The following is a 17,113-nucleotide window of genomic DNA, read 5'->3' as shown; positions in this document are numbered from 1 at the left end:
AAATAGTCTGTAATTCCCTCCCCTCAAAAATCCTTCACTCGCACCCCGACAAAAAGGGGGTGGGGCGAAACCTTGTTGATTCGGCAATTTTAAATCATGAAGGGAAGGCAATTAGTCCTACAATTGCCAGCATCCCCCAGCCAGGTGGAAATTGAGGACTTGTTTGTGGCAATTCATCCGTAGGATGGCGTCGGAAGTCTGCAGCTGTATAAATAATTACCTGAAAATAGTCCCCTTTGAACTCAACAGGCAGACAGGTATAAGATGGTGCTGCAAACCACATAGACATGTAAGCAACTCAAAAGCATTTTGTGTGCATCTGTGAAAGGATGCAGACACAAAATGCTTTTGAGTTACTTTTTTTTGCTCATTCTTAGTATCGTTGGTCGTTCCTGAAATCATGTTCAAAGAAGCCCATTATGTTCTGAATGTTGCATTTCTTCTCATAAATTTACAACTCCCAGCCCATGCATGCCACCACATAGCAGGAGTAAGCATCCGCCCCCCATGGTTTATCGTATAGTTAATATAGCATAGGCAGCAACACGGACTTTACCAAACAATTCAATACATATAAACCAAGTAAAGTGAAAGTGGCTATAAGTAGGAAGGAGGGTGTTGTTTTTTGTCTTGACCCCAAAAGTTTAACCCTAACTTTTTGCTCCAATACAGTTCAACCACTATAGAGGTAAATCTCCTTCCTCTCTCTTGTCCTTTTGTGTTGGGTGCCATTTGTAAGTGGGGTAAAAATGCTTAGTAAATTAATCATCTTACCAAAAGTATAGATAGTACTGTTTTATTTATTTTAAGAGCCCAAGTCAGCGCACATATCCCGCTTGACTCACAACACAACCAAGGAGAGGGGTCACCCAGTAAGCTTGAGTACGGAGTTGATCCCCCTGCAGTCTTAGTCCCACTTGCTGACCATTGCATCATCACACTGGTTCATACTGTGTTCATCTGGGGCAGCTGAGCTGTGTGCAACATAGCCTCGTGTTTTGGCTGGCAACGCTAGGAACCGAACCTGGACCTTTCTGCACACAAGACAGGTAAGAACAAAAGAAAAGCCATGCTGAATCAGTCCAGTGGTCCATCCAGTACACTACTCCATTCACATGGTGGCAGACCAGGTGCCCACAAGATCCCACAAGTGGGATGGGTGCAGGAATTCTGCCCACCCAAGCTCCCCAGCAACTGGTGCATGCAGCCCCTAATGCCTCTTCAGAGCCTTTGTACATTGTGAGCCAAGAATGTACCAGAATAATACCTGAACTTTTCCCTTATCTTCACATCTAAAAGGGTTAAGTGTGTGTGTACGCACACATGTGCACTAACTCAAACTGGCAGGGCTTGTAATATCCTTGTTGGACTCACTGCCCCCATTCTGCTCTATGCCTAAAGACAGCCACCTTGAGTCAACCTCAGGCATACTATTCTCACAAACTCCTAGTGGTGCGCTTAAAAAAACCTTCATGGTGGATTTTGCATATTATAGGAAGCCTACAAAAGGTAGGCAAATTAAGAAAGAAATCAGCGTAGGACTCCTTGCTCTTGTTGTACAGGGATTTCTTTCTGTCTTTCTTTCTTTGGTTAAGAAGCACTCACCCAAATGGGCCTCCAAGTGTTAAGTCAGAGTTAATTCTCACCTTGGTGAAAATTTCCAGAAACAGCTCTTCATGCCTGAGATCCTGAAAGCAGTGAACATCAGCTGCACAAGAGGGATTTGTATGTCCTATTGTTGTTTTGCACTGCTAGGGTAACATGTGAACAGTAAGTATGAGCCCCTTTCCTGAGACAAAACCTGCAAAATGCTCACTTGAGGCACACAATAGTGGCCATGTGAACTGTGAACATGCCTGCTTTTTAGTGCTTTCTGTGAGCCAGGTGAGAGAGTTCTATGGTGCATTGATAGCCCTGAAGAATTCAACATGTGTAATTGGGAAACAAAAGCAGGATCACTTGAGTTTTATTTTTCACATCATGTATGCTACTGATGCATTTCTCATTCTTTTTAGTGTTCCGTTACACGATTTTACTTATTGGCAGTCACGAGATTTCTGAACTTGAATTTCTCCACACTAATGAAGCTACATTTGTATGTATACTTGTCAGGGAATAAACCTAATGGATTTACATCTGAATATACACAGGTAAGACTGTGCTATGAAGGAGTTGCACTAGTAATCAATCTGAATTTCCATGGACCTGCTACCTCTATTGTCTAATATGTTAACCTTAGTTACAGTCTAATTACATTCACCTTAGATTTCAATGCTTGTTTTTCCAAGTAACCACTCCCTAGTTCATTAAATGTTTTGTACTGAGAATTCATAAGGCCTTTGCCTCCTTTGTAGCAAGCCATTAAAACTGGTATATTTGTCAAATCCACCAAGTTTATCTGAGCTGGACTGAACCAGGTTCCCAGTTTAAAAGGATGGTAGCAGCTGGAGACCAGCTGGTATTGCCAGAATTGGAATGGGCTGCCTTCCTTTCAGCATGGGGATGAGATGATGTGAAATAATCATTGGTTAGAGCTAACCTTAGAATTGTATATATAAACACTTTCTGTTGTCATCAGGAAGCACATTATTTTTGGATCTGCAAATGTTAAACTAATCTTACAAATATTTCAGTGCATCTTACGAGTACCATGTTAAGATCTGATTTGTTATTTATTTTATTTAGCTAGTTTTGTTTTTTCTTTTACTGCTATTGCTGATTATTTTATGGACTGTCATTATAATGTGTTATTGTTATTATATTTGTTGATTGTAAACCATCCCGAGAGTTATTAGGAAGAATCCTGAGATTTTTCTTTTCTTACCTACTATAAATGTCTCCCCCACTCCCCCTCACCAAAAAAACCTGACAGAATTGTCCATGCAATGTCTCTACCTACAAATAAGGTAGAGAATTGTAGGAGACCATTTGCTCACAGCTCTAGTTTTTCCAGCCACACGCAAATCCTTCAGATATCACTTTTTGAACTGGAACAGAATATGTTGTTACATGTGCAGGTATGGAGAAGCTGAAAATCTGCTAGTAACAAAATAAGGTAGAGCCATTCACTGTGAATGTGGAGAAGCTGCCAAATGTGTATCAACTTTTTTATTTTTGATGTTCTTGTTTTTATGTGTTGTTGCTGTTTTGGAGATTTGTTTGTTTGTTTTTGCTTTAACATATCAGGGATATAGAAACAGTGCAGAATACCAGCTTGTTTCTGTGTATGTGTATATAATACATATGGCTTTCAAGGAGGGAAGCAAAAGATCATTCTAAAATTATCTACCTGCACCACTGTTCCTGTCATTGTTATGTTTTTTTGCCCTTCATCTGGACTTATTTTGCAAGTGGCTGAAAGAGAGAGAAAAAGGGAGGGGAAAAGTATTCCTTTTCTACTGCAGTGGTGGAAAATGTATTGTTCATCATATATTATCAGACGACAACTCTCATCATCCCTGCCCATTGATCACAGTTTGGGGATGATGGGAGTTGGAGTTCAGCAACATCTGAAGGGGTAACAGATGTGACCTGGGACTCCATTGCTGTGCACCTGTTTGAACTGCCTGAAACCCACAAAAAGCCTTCACAACCTGCCCATGACTCTTGAGCCCCACTAGGACCATTGCTGTCCTATAGTAGAGAGGGTAAGTCCTGTGTAAGCAAATGCCTAGATTAGAGGGGTCCAGAGAAGTGCAACTTTAATATATTTTAGACTATCATTTTTGTCACTTATATACTCATTGTACATTATTCCAAATATAATCAATATGAAGGCTTTATCATTTGTCAATTATTACTGAAATGGTACAGCATACTTTTAGGCACTCTGGTCCCATTGCCAATAGTTTCTAGAATTTGAAATAACATTTTCTGTCAGAGCAATGCAGATCACACAAGTAAGAATAAGGAAAACAGAAGGGAAAAGGTTGGACACGCACACAACCCCTTGCACAATCTGCACTTGTTTCATTTTCCATAGTCTCCGGATTCGTATTCTGCCTCCTCCTCTTCCTCCTCCTCAGTGAGGTCAAAATAGTTGCCATAATCTGTGCTGTCCCTTGTGGTCCAGCTGCCAGAGATACTCTGTAATGATGATGAGCCTGCAGAGTAAGACACAGCAATTTTGTGTGTGTGTGGGGAGGAAGCATACCTAGATGACAGGATAGTGGACATATAGATTATATGGTGGCCATGTAGGCTAGGAACAGAGTACCTGGTTTGCCTGCAGAAGATTCCAATCACTTGCAGCTTAAGGTAAAAGAATCTTAAGAAGTGGACTTGGCTTAGCCTTAGCCTTGGAGATCTACTGCTCACCAGAATCGACTGAGGCCCCGCCAGCCAAATCAGCCTAACACTCCAGGCTTACCCAGGTGGTCATGCCCCTTCCCTCAACTGTGGCTCATTGGGCAGTTTCCCACAGTCCCCTCCCATTCTAAATGGCTGAAATGAGGGTCTTTCTTCAAGATTTGACAGTGGGGGCTGTAACAGGAAGCTTTACTAGCACCGCAATGGAAAGCTGTCCCTGGCAATAGGGCTTTAAGCTAAAATATGCTGCTCTTTTTAAAACTGAGTACACATCCCTGTTGACTTTACCCTGCCCCACCTCCCATTTCACCTTTGGCCCTGCCCACCATGAGAATATGGCATCTGAAAGCTTCTCCAAAAGTGAATTCAGCTCTCAGACTAAAAAAAGTCAGTCACCCCTAGGCAAACAGCTTGAATCAGCATCAGGCACTTGCATATGGGCAGGATATAGGAAAGAAAAAACAACCAGTATGTTAGGGTTCCTCAGCAAAGAAAATGCAAGGTAATCAAACATTAAATTGGTCCATCCATTGTGTTAAAAGATGACTTCCATTTTCAAATGAGGCACAGACTAATCCTTTTAAAGGGGAGGGCAACTTGTACCCTACAACTCCCATGATCTTTCACCATTGCCTATGATGGATAAGAGTTGTTTGCCAAAACACCTGGAAGGCCCTCAAGCTGTTCACCTCTGGGTTGAAGTGCATTGGTGAAGCAGTGATATGTCATGCCAGAAGTACAATGTTGCAGCTCCACCCCTGATCTTAGCCTACTGCCAAATCTTGAACAGGAAGCCTGTGGGATGTGAGGCAGAGATTCTACACCATTGTTAAGCTCTGAAGAAAGGAGGGGATTGCAAAAGAAAGGTCAAACAAGGCAAGCAGATGCTTGTATATCAGAGCTGAGCAATTTGTGGCCCTCTAGAGCAAGCTGGACAGCAACTTCCAGAGCCTGTGATAAGGAATGATGGCAGTCGTAGGCCAAAGGTCAGAACGCACCAGGTGAGTTAGCCTATTTGGCTTGCCCTCTTTGGTCTGAGCAATATTCCTCTAGCTCCTTCTTATGGAACAACCATCCTTAACCTGGTGTTCTCCAGATGTGTTGACTGTTAATTCCCTGCTGGGGATGATGAAGTCAGGCTTTATACTAAACATTGTCTCCAACTACAGATTCAGTGCTCCCTATTCTCAGTGCATGAGCATCTCCCATCACTTTTCTAATGGAAAACAATAAAAATATAAAAGTTCTTCCCAACTACCCAAAATCTTAGTTTCTACTGCAGTTTTTTCCACAAATGCACAACATGTGTCCATGTTGGGAAAGGCTACCATCAAGCCATATGTCCTCTAACTTACTACATCCAACCTCATTTTGTGCCCAAGACCTTTGCCCCCCTCCCCACCCCCGTTTGCATCCTAAAGTAATTTCCCTTCATTCCAGTGGTCTTGTACCTAGGAAAATTCAGCCTTTCCCTACTTCAAAGACCACTTCATAATCTAGCTGTTTACAGTTATGGATGGCACTGTAAATGAGGAAGTAATTAATCATGTGGTTTATCAATTATCATCAGGCTATGTCCACTGAAACATCATTTCCCTAGCCAGTCTCCTAATGGTCATCCCAATTGTCTATTTACGAAAATACAGTAATTTACAATCAATAACTTTCAACCTAGCAGATGAATAGGCAAATACGTATTTGTTTTTGGTGTGGCATATGTAGACTTCTTGTGAAATATGAGCCATGAGCAACTGGCATGACCATTAAAAGATTAAGCAACCAAGCTTTCAAGTTTTCTGCTTTTTGTTACAGATAAGGTTGAAGTAAATACAGTAATATACCATCAATAACTTTCAGTGTGGCAGATGAATAGGCAAACCCATATTTGTTTTTGGTTTGGCATATGTAGACACCTTCATCTGATTTCTTGATTCCTTCAATTTGTAACCATCCAGTCACACTGTATTTCCGAGGTCCCCCTCTTACCTGAGAAAAACAAAGATAAAGAGTAAATATTAAGGATTAAATTGTCACTATGTATACTCCTTCCACTTGGAGTATACATAGCTGATCCTAGTTTGGACTGAGATATTATCTTTTTGTTCTAGCACAACTATTAGTGGAACACCCATTATACTGGTGGGAGGGGAGAGAAAAAGCTGGAACGTTGTGAGGACTCCAAGGAAGACTCAATAGGTACACAGAAATGGTATGTCCCACTGCATGCAGGATCTGTGTCACTAGAGGATGGGCCAGGGTCAGAGGGGAGCAGGTAGATTTTACCTCTATTGCAGTTGGTGATCCCCAAATGTTGTATTTTACATTTTTGAGTGCAAGTGACAGCTATTTATATATCTGGGAGAAAGCAGATATAAGTGCTTTCATGTGCCAGTGGTAACACTTTACCACTGTCCTTTGGTCATTCCAGCATCAAAGGGGTTTAGTCTTCCCTTTGTTATGCCCTTCGTTTTTTCAGGCTCTCTCTGAAAAACAGCTAGATGACAATGACACTGGCTAAAAGGAACAAACCTCAACAGTTTTTAAACAGTAGAACTGGCTGTACAGACTTATTCAGCTTAGGACATACTGTAGGTACCCATAGAACCACCTTCTCCCATATGAACTGCTTAAGTACATTCTTCAGGAGTATTCCTCTGAATTCCTTCAGAAATGAGGTGAGTAACTTACCTCATGTGTCCTACGTTACAAAGAACAGCCATGTGTCCTATTTTACAGGTAACAGTCCTGTGTCTGGTGTCTAGTCCAAGTCTGGTTTTAAGAGAAAGAATCCTAAGAACTCTTTTTGGCATCAGGCAAAGACCTACCTTTTTTAAAAAAATATTTTAATAGGTGATGCCACTAAACCTCCACTTGTATTTTATCTACATTTTATTTTTATTGTATTTTAATCATTGTTGTAATCAGTTTTATCTTCTGATACTGAGCCACCCAGCTGTGCAATGGCACAATAGGTGGCATACAAATATTTTAAATGATAATAAAGCAGCAGCAGCAGCAGCAGCAGCAGCAGCAGCAGCAGCAGAAGAAGAAGAAGAAGAAGAAGAAGAAGAAGAAGAAGAAGAAAGGCAAGCAGGGCCATGAAATTGCCTGTTGAGAGCACCTGGACAACAGACTAAATAGACACAAAAATCAGATGGTAAGTTTTCATAGTATCCTTTCCATGGAAAGATGTATTATATTTGTATTTGAATAAAAGTTGTTATTAATACTATTACATGCATTTATATTTATAACTATGCCTGTATTTGTATCCATATATACCATCAGTATATGCACATTTAATGCAAATTCATGTCTTCTAATTTTTAATAAACCATTTCCACATTTTCAGCAACCCCACACATGGCTACACCAAATGAATAGAATTCTCTCTATAGCAAGGCTCACCTGGTTCCATCTTTTCAGCAACAGGTGAAAATCTTTATTTCCCGGGTCTTTTAAGTTATTGTTTTTTACATCTAGAGTTTTTAATGTCTTTGCTGAAGTAGTTTTATCTTTCCATTTTGTGGGGTTTTTAAAAATTATTTGTGATAACTAAAGAAGCATCAGCAAAATTGTAATGACAATTCTGTGAAGGGGAAGAGCGGGAATCCAAGTCTGCTAACGCCACCTTCTGTGTTCCAACCTTGTTGTCTGCCCTCAGCATCCTCCAAATATTGGAGGCAAAACTTCTGAAGTGGGGTGCCTGCTTTACATAGGAATTCTTCCTGCACAATTCAGAACCCTGATTGCAGAAGTGTCTAAATTACCCAACAAGCCTAGCTATGTAGGGCATGTTCCCTGAATCACGTCCAACGCAGAGAAAGCAGCAAAAGAATCAAAGCAATGGGCACAGGATAGCACAGGTGGGGCCAGCAGTAGCATTATAACCAGGCAAGGGAGAACCCCTAAGCAGGCCTACATTCCAAATTTGTAAGGTACTCTTTCACTACAGAGTGGGGTAGAAATATTGCAAATAAATACATAATGAAAAAGCATGCCACCAACCCATACTGAAACATCGCCTGAGGCAGTTTTTCTTTCTCTCTCTCATTTAATTTTCCCTATAGTTATAACAGATGAGAACCAAACCCATACCATGTTCACAGCATTGCAGTTTTGTTTGCATAGCTATGGTTATTTATCTTGCTCACACAAGAGTGTGATAAGGACACAGAACTGGGTCTTATTTCTGTAAAGTCACCAGCCAGTTCCTGAAATTGGGATTAATGTTCCACAGACCTGCTTTCCCCAAGACATTTTTGTTAGGCTTCTTTATCTCCTTTAGTAGGCCATATATTTAGCTCTACCCCTGATCTCATGCATCATACCTTATACAGGCCTGTGACTACACCTAAGCACATGCATCTGAAACAACCAGACTGCCTCCCTTGCCCACACCTTCATCTGTTGTTTCCTCCTGCAATCTGTAAAGCATCATGCACTGTATACTGACGGTATCATCATCACCATCACCACCATCCCACAATTTGTTTCCTCTACTGCAATACCCAACATCTTGGTTATGTTGCATTTTAACATAATACTTTAACTGTATAGCCTCTGTATAGTTAGTAAAGCCATTTGTCATTCTTTGTTCCATTAAAGGAAAACCCAGATAGATAACAAAGCTTTTTTGATGTAGGTGTCTAGTCTCGTCTCTTTAATATCTAGAAAATATCTGGGTTGCTACTGTTGGGAAAATTTGGATAAATCCTGCCTGAAAACCATTACTTCTGTGTGCTTTTTGCATTGTGGGATCAAATCCTGTCTTCCTTCTCAAAACCAAGCTGTCACTGTTTAAAATGGCATTCCCCCACTCCTTTCTCTCACCTTTAGCTGTAAGCTACAGTACACAGGTCATTTAGTCCGAATTTACATTGTATACCTTCACAATGATTAAATAATCATTGTTGGAATTCAAGGAAGTATCTTCCTAGCCCAGAGGCTCCATGTGCCCTGGCCAATTCAGAATGTCTAGAGTTTAGAAAAGAGTCTTGAGCTTATCATGCATAGTTTCTCAGTAGCTTGAATTTAAATGTCTTAAACAGACCTGGAGATGGGTTCAAGCTACTGAACTAAAGTGTCAATACAGGCAATTAGAAATATTGTAATCTCATTGTTACTGTGTGATTGACTGACATTCCTTTATCTGTTCTGTATGTGATGACCTCAGAATCTTATTGTAATCTCTGCATTCTGTCATCAATTGCCCTGTACCTGGGAGTGTATAATAACTCTGTAGTTGTGTTGAAGCTTTGCAGCAGAGTTCACCTCTGCCTGCCCGGTAATGCATGCATTATCGTGAGTACCACGGGAACCTTGGGTTAATACAATAAAGCCTGGTCTGGATGCTTGATCTTTCCCACAAACCCGGGTTTTATTCCCTCTTCTCAAATTGAGATTCCGGGATTCTGACAATTGTTTTGCAAAATTATTTGGCCCTATCAATGCATAAAACTTCAGCCTTACTTATGCATGTTTTTTTAAAAGATGGATGTGTTAACATATTTAATTCTGGCTCCTGGAAACTAATGGTGGCACCTACAGAATTTATTCACCAACCCCACTTTTATAGGTGAGGAATATGTTTGTGCGTGCATCTGTATGTACACACACACACATGCCATTTTGTTGTAAGAAGAGGTCTTTGGCTTCCAATAATTTGAAACAAACTTCAAATAATTATTTTACTTTACCTACTTTAGACTATATACCTGAATTGAAATATGAGAATCGTCTCCTGGCAGAAACATTTTATTTCCTTTTTTCTTCCATTCAAGGTGTGGCATAGGATAAGCAGATACCTCACAACCAAAAATGATGTCATTTCCTGTGAAATTTTGGGTGTCCTGAGGTGGCAAAGAAATAACAGGAGCTGGAAGAGACATGTTTGAGAAGATCATGCTAATAATCATGTTAAATCTTTTCTACAAGAAGAATTAACTTCTGATGGAAAAAGCCTTGTTAGAGTCAAACTACTGATAACTTTTCAAATGTAGCTAGAATCAAATCTTTTGCTACCAAAAGTGCTACCAAATGAGCAGTGAGCTGAAGGAGGGATTCTTATGCTGAAGTCTAAGAGGGCAATTGAGGAGCGTTCTGCAGCTTAAATCCCAACAAAGTTCACAAGATTCAAGCAGGCTGCTGAAGATTGGATTGTAGCTTGACCTCTCGCCACAGCACAATATCAGTGTTTATTTTTACATTTTGTAAACATTGCTTTTGTTCTTGTTACTAATGCTGTGTAGAGCAAGGCAATTCCATCTGTTTACAAGAATGCTTGGGACTTTTTCCCCTCTGAATAGTAGCTGTTAATTTTGAACCCAGCATGACGGACAATTATAACTGTGAACTGTGTGATTTGCTGCCATTTCACTTGGGCACTAAATTCTGTTTTATAACTTCATTTTGATCAAGCTATTAAAGTCATTATGCTTTTGGGGGAAGCAGAGTTTTTAATGTAATTGAAATGCAGTTTTCAGTTGCATATTCAGATTGAATCTAAAATACTGGACCATGGAGCAGGAGTATATTCATGATATGAAGGAAAAATGAATGGAAGTTTTTTGGCTGTTCCTTAAAAAATGTATTTTTAAAATCAAGCCACTAGAGGGAGTGGATCCAATCCTTTGAGCACATCATTTACACATTAAATGAGTAACCAGTACAATGAAGTTTGGGGCTTTTGAAGATACAGAATTGAAACAGGTCAACTCTTGTTAGTCTGGACAACCATCATGACTCGCTAATGAAATTTACAAGGGATCCAGGCATTTGCATCCTCTGGTCACCATCTTCCACCATCTTTTTTCTTCCAACAAAAAATAAATAAAAATTAAGAAGAGAAAGAGGGAACAACTGCATGCTATTACATTTTGATTAGTAGTGCTAGAGGCCCTGTCTTTTTATCCAGGCCTCTATTGCAGTGGTTTTAAATTACATTCTTCATTCTTCAGCTTCATTGTATTTAACTGTATTTTGAGAAGTTTACTCTTCTAAAATTTGATGTAACGGTATTGAACTTCCTGGGAATTTTTCCAGTTACTCAGATCTTGATAGCATTCTGCCCATGGATCTCAAGGAGTTCAACAATAATTCTTACTAATTTCTTCTTAATTCTTTGGTACTCTTCAGGATTTAAACCAATCAACTGCAAGTACATGTAGTTCAGTCTGCAATCCTGCTCACATGTACCTGGGACTAAGTCCCATTAACTTTGACTTTAGTATTGAATTACTTCTGAGTAGAGGTGTATAGGAGTGTGCTGTCAGATTAGCACATTCAGAATGCAGAATGCTTTTGCTGTTTCTTCACTCTTACCATGTCAGCTACGCAAATAGACGTTTTTAGTTTGCTCGCTGAATGCCCAAGTATCCCAGAGTTTCAGAATCTGTCAGGAATGAGCAACTCCTGCAGATATTTGTCTTGCTGAAATCATAAGATTCACCTATTTAAAAAGGGTCCCCAATAAAATACTGCTTTTCCCACTTCAATCCACATCTTGCTAGCACTTTACTCTGATCCCTTCAAAGGGTAAAATGCTGATGTGGCAATTGTATTATCATTCCCCATCCCAAATCCAGCTCCAATAGAATTGGATCAAAGAACAAAGTTGGGGCAAAGATGTTTTTTTGATGAAAAGAGTGTGATCCTTACAACTGATCTCCTGTGGAACAAGCCAAAACATCAAAGTGCAGCTGCCTTGCAAACTCTGGCAACGACAGGTCACTGTGTGTGAACACTGCAAATAAACACTGTTCCAGATAGCTATATCAAGGGGCAACATCGGTATGATGTGGTAGCTCTGTTTGTGCCATATTCTATTTCTTATGTCAAATTCCCACAAACCTTTACAGTTCGCTCATCCAGCTCTAAGACCATTAACTACACTTTCTTGCACTCCTTACTTAGCATCCTTGTCTCTTACTACCCTCCCATTTCCACCATTTTTGGCTTTTTAGCTCCTTGGGAGCAGGTGCCTGTCTGTTTTTGTCTGTGAAACCTGTAAGACACCATGTGTCAGTTGTGTGCAAAGTAACTTTTGAGTCTGCAATTAATATACTTATTAGACTAGAAGGCTTTTTAGCTGGTGTTGTGTCACTGCTGGGCAAGTGAAGCAAGCCAGCCCTCCTGTGTCTGGGGCCCCCCTGCTTATTCTGTTGAGTGGAGCTCTGGGCCTTGGCCCCCCAAGTCCTGCCTAGAGTGCACAACTCACTATGTTTATATCTACATATGCAGAAATACATACACTCATGCACTTACAATATTTGAATTTCTACCTTTCATTGGCAGATGGAATTCTATAAGTCATTTCAGACACTGCAGATCAACAGATGGAAGATGCTCAGTGCAACCCTCTTAAGATGCTAAGTGCTGTCCAGATTCTCAGAATGTGTTGTATGGTGACAACTGATGACATCTCCAGGCTTGGCTCCAGGCACAGAATAGTTGGGTCAGAAGGGGCCAAGAAGGCCATCGAATCCAACCTCCTGCTGGTGCAGGACACTAGTTACGCCACCCCACTCAGATGGTTGTCCAATTTCACCTTGAATGGCTCTAGTGTGAAAGAGCCCACCACCTCTCTTGGCAGCTGGTTCTACTGTCATACTACTCACAGTCAGGAAATTCTTCCTGCACCTGGTCTACTGTAGTTTAAGTTTGTTGTTCCGTGTCCTACAATCTAGGATGAGTGAGAAGAGGTCTTTTCCTTCTCCTTTGTGACAGCCTTTGGGGTATAACAACTGAAGTCACGTAATATTGCAAGCCATGTCAATGTTACAAGAACATTTCACTGACACTGCAGGTTGATAGCCTAATTTTTAGGAAGAATGTTGAGGGAGTATTGTGTACGATAGATATGTCTTGAAGAACATACAAATCGCATATGGGAAATCTGTTTTGACTCACTTTGGTGCTGAGCTTCCTGGGGAACTTGGGCCTCTCCCCAAAGGCTGTGTTAAGTCATTCTGAATTCTAGGAAGTAATAACACTAATTGCTAAAGAATGTATCTATGAATCTATCATTTACACATGAAGTTATAAAGTGGTTAGTGAGCTAATACTTCATCTCTCCACTAGTTTATTTTGGTGTTCTGGTTTTTGCATTGCAATCAAGTTGCAAGCAAAAGTTTAGTCCTAAATAGAAACTAGAATGTAACCAAACGTGTGGTTATTTACGTCTATATAAGCATGTAGAGGGACTGCAGGTGGTGCAGTGGTTTAAACCACTGTGCTGCTGGGCTGGTAGATCGAAAGGTCACCAGTTTGAATCTGCACAATGGGGTGAGTTCCCATTGCTCTGTCCCAGCTCCTGCCAACCTTGCAGTTCAAAAGCATGCAAATGCAAGTAGATAAAAAGGTACCACTTCGGTGGGCAGGTAACAGTGTTCCGTGCACTTCGATGTTTAGCCATGCCGGCCACATGACCACGGAGACTGTCTGTGGAGAAACACTGGCTCCCTCGGCTAGGAAATGGAGATGAGCACCGCCCCCAAGAGTCAGGCATGATTGGACATAACGTCAAGGGGAAACCTTTACCTTTAAGCATGCAAGGAAATCTGAAGATACATATCAGACTCAATCTGTTTAAATCAAGGAAGGCAGCCTGGTATTCTCCATATGTTTTGAATTTAAACTCCATAAGACTCAGCCAGCAAGCCCAATGGTCAGGGTTTATGGAGTTGTAGTCCAAAATGTATGAAAGGCAACAGAATTGGCTAAGCTTAGATCACACAATTATTATATCTATTGCTAATATTATTATTGATAAAATTACAGCTTGAATTTATCTATTCTGTGAATTTGCTCAATGGTTATTGAGATATTTTGAACCAGTGCTGTTTTCTTTTGAACTATTTATACTAAGATTGGAGCATGACACACCTGTACCATGTCTTTCCTACTTTTCCCTGTGTTCCTTTAGCCTTCACTCCTACTGTTCCTAGATGCATAGCAATAGGTCAGTACTCTGTTCTGATTACACTATCAGGCAACTTATATATTCAACAGTTTCACCCGGATTCCACCATGAGTGCAGATTACTCTTTCCTATTAGAATGCTGCCATGTTAACCATGCCTACCTTGAAGGTTTAGAAGCAAGTTCATAAACCATTAACGAAAGGTTTATAAATTTCCATCCAAATTTTTATTACTGTAGGGATCACTTGGAAAAGGATTTCACATTCCTGCTGTTTATTATTTTATGGGAAATGTGGACGAGGGAAGAAAGTGGGGAATGTAACTTGATTTGGAGAGGAAGGATGTCTTCCATTTCCAGGACCAAAACAGTTCTGTGTGCAGTCCTACAATTTAGGGACTGCAAGCCTACACATACTGCACATGGGCAGAAGTCCCACTGAACTTAATGGAATTTACTTCAGGGCAGAGATAGAGAGGATTGCACTGTTAGGTTGCAACCCTATTCATACTTTTGTATTTTACGTATTTTGTATTTTATTTGATGTTGTAAGCCGCCCCGAGGCCTCGGCAAGGGGCGGCATAGAAATGTTTTAATAAATAAATAAATAAATAAAAATACGTACTCTTGAACATCTGAATAAACATTGCATAGGATTGCAGTATGGAACATACATTGCTTGTCTTCTTAGCTCCCAAATATTAACTATAGTAACTGTCACACTGTTCTGTCAAAAAGCAAATCTTAGATTCCTTATGTATACTGTATAAGTCCTATATTACATTTTCTTACCTGATCTGCATGGACCTTTGTGCTTGATGCTAATATTTGTCCCCTTCTCTGCAGCAAACTCATTGAACTGGCAGATATTCTCATAGGTCTTTCCTTCCGGTCCACATACATTCACCTGTGATTTGCACACACACTGTGGCTCAGGGATTTCACCAAACTTTATGGCATCGATGTCCAGCCGACATTCCAGGTTGTCTCCACAGTGCCCATAAAAATTACTGCCTTTGTCCAAGTCACAAATCTGCCCTTCCACATTTCCACATTCAGAACAACAGCCACACAGATCTAGGACAGTCCCAGCTCGACAGTTTGTAGGCACAGAGCAAAGTTCCAGGTTGCATGCTCCACAGCTCTCACCTTCTCTTAACAGTCTCAACCATCCTTTCTGGTACCAGGTAGGGAAGGTCTGAGAAACTTGCATCAGGGCTACCAGTACTACTGTAACCACCAGGGGCTTCATCTTGCGAATGTAATGAGCAAGAAGCAGAGACCTTTGGAGTGAAGCCAGGAGAAAAGTGGGGAAGGAGGAGGAAAAAGGAGGAGAGAGCATGTCACATTCCAGTTTTGGTTTTGGAATACAAATCTAAAGCAAAAAACACAGACTTTTCAGAAGAAATTAGCCCCTTTCCCGCTTGACCTTATATCAGTAACAATAAAGAAGATCAAATGTCAACAAGTTTCTTTCACTCAGTTCTGGAAAGTAGCTGCTAATAAGTATAATATTCCCAAATACATAAAGAAACCTCCATCCTCCTTATAGCTGAATGTGACCTTATATTAGAATATTTTCTTTTGCTTATTTTAGAAAAACGTCTGTTTTCTTGATCATAATGCAAATCATAAAATAAAAAATAAACACACTAGAAAGACATGCCTCAAGAACATAAAAAAGAACCACATAACACTTCCTTATGCTGCTCCTAATCTCATTCAATCATTCATATGCAGCCCCATAGCTGAAACTCTCTGGGCAGTTAGCTACCATTTCGAGATTTCCTGCCAGGCTGCACACAGTTATTCTTGAGTAAAAAATGCATTGCTTTGTTTTTAACATATTGTGTAATTTGACTCAAAATTGCCTTTCAATGCAGGAAACTCAGACATAAATTCCTACTGACTAATGACACTTTCTGAACGACTGGCTAAGCCACCATCTCAGCCTAAACTCCCCTGTAAGGCTGTCATAGGCTAATTCCAAGTTTGCCACTTTGAGCTCCACTGCTTCTCTGTTACCTTCAGTAGAAAAAGGAGAGCTTTTACTCCCAAAACACAGAGAGAGAGAGGAAGGGAGAGAGGGTCCCAACTGGTAATGGCGGGACATTGCTCCTGGTAGTGGTCTTGGGAAGGCTGTTGGCATCCTCAGAGTGTCCCTAACCTGCACAGCAGACCTTTCTAGCACTGGAGGAGATCAGAGATTTTCCTACCTGGAATGCTGTGAGATATGACAAAGTGTCCTATCCCATGATTCTAGGTGACAAGCTTGCTGGTATTAACGCACGCTCTTGTGTTTCACTCCATTGGTTCCCATTTCATTTCCTTTATTCTGGTCTGGCATGTGATCTTGTCCATTCAGGGGCAATTCCTTGAACCTTTGTTGCTCCAGCAAGGCCTCTCCCTTCTCTCCAGAGCCTATTACATCTGGGTCAGAACCCTATCTAGATGACTGACAGCTATCAGTCTCAGTGCTGAGATAGCAATGGCTGTTCCTAAACATTAAGATGTTCTGACTTGGCTAGAAGGCAGAAGAACCAAATTACAGTACTTTCCTTTTAGTATTATGTAGAAAATTATTACAATATACAGAGTGGATTATTAAAATATGTAAAATTTATAATTTAATTATAAGATTGCAGAGTTTTATCGTCTAACAGCTCTGGTGTATTTTGCATAACAGTGAACAATTGCTTCCTTAAAGCGCACAGTAGAATCATTTACTTGATGCTGGAGAATAAGTTAATTATGGATCCCTTGGCTTTGACTAATGGTTTTAATAATCACATTACTGTAGAATTAACTTATACTTTGCCATGCTTATAGCACTAATGATGAGAATTATAAAATTTATGTATCTTCAAAGTAAAATTGGCATGAAA

The 17,113-nt window shown here is 40.3% G+C and overlaps 1 protein-coding gene across 6 annotated transcripts in view; it reads right to left on the bottom strand.

The window, feature by feature from the left end:
* LOC123030367 (ran-binding protein 17-like) overlaps positions 1-15,611 on the bottom strand; it is a 163,422-nt gene extending 147,811 nt beyond the window's left edge. For 3 of the 6 annotated variants that reach the window (XM_044444228.1, XM_044444231.1, XM_044444229.1), the window contains exons 1-3: positions 15,021-15,611; positions 10,026-10,186; positions 3,942-4,103 (exon numbers count right to left, since the gene is read on the bottom strand). In XM_044444228.1, coding sequence (XP_044300163.1) covers positions 3,942-4,103; positions 10,026-10,186; positions 15,021-15,570 — 873 coding nt within the window. In that variant the 5' untranslated portion in view covers positions 15,571-15,611. Of the gene's footprint in view, positions 1-3,941; positions 4,104-6,149; positions 6,295-6,996; positions 7,078-10,025; positions 10,187-15,020 lie in introns of those variants that run through there. The other 3 variants (XM_044444233.1, XM_044444234.1, XM_044444232.1) reach the window with 3 other exon arrangements.
* Positions 15,612-17,113: the final 1,502 nt, after the last annotated feature.

The sequence above is a fragment of the Varanus komodoensis genome, unplaced genomic scaffold (assembly GCF_004798865.1).
Source record: "Varanus komodoensis strain SLA01 unplaced genomic scaffold, ASM479886v1 scaffold44_3, whole genome shotgun sequence".
Classification (NCBI taxonomy): Eukaryota; Metazoa; Chordata; class Lepidosauria; order Squamata; family Varanidae; genus Varanus; species Varanus komodoensis.
This window is presented reverse-complemented; position numbering and strand designations above follow the sequence as displayed.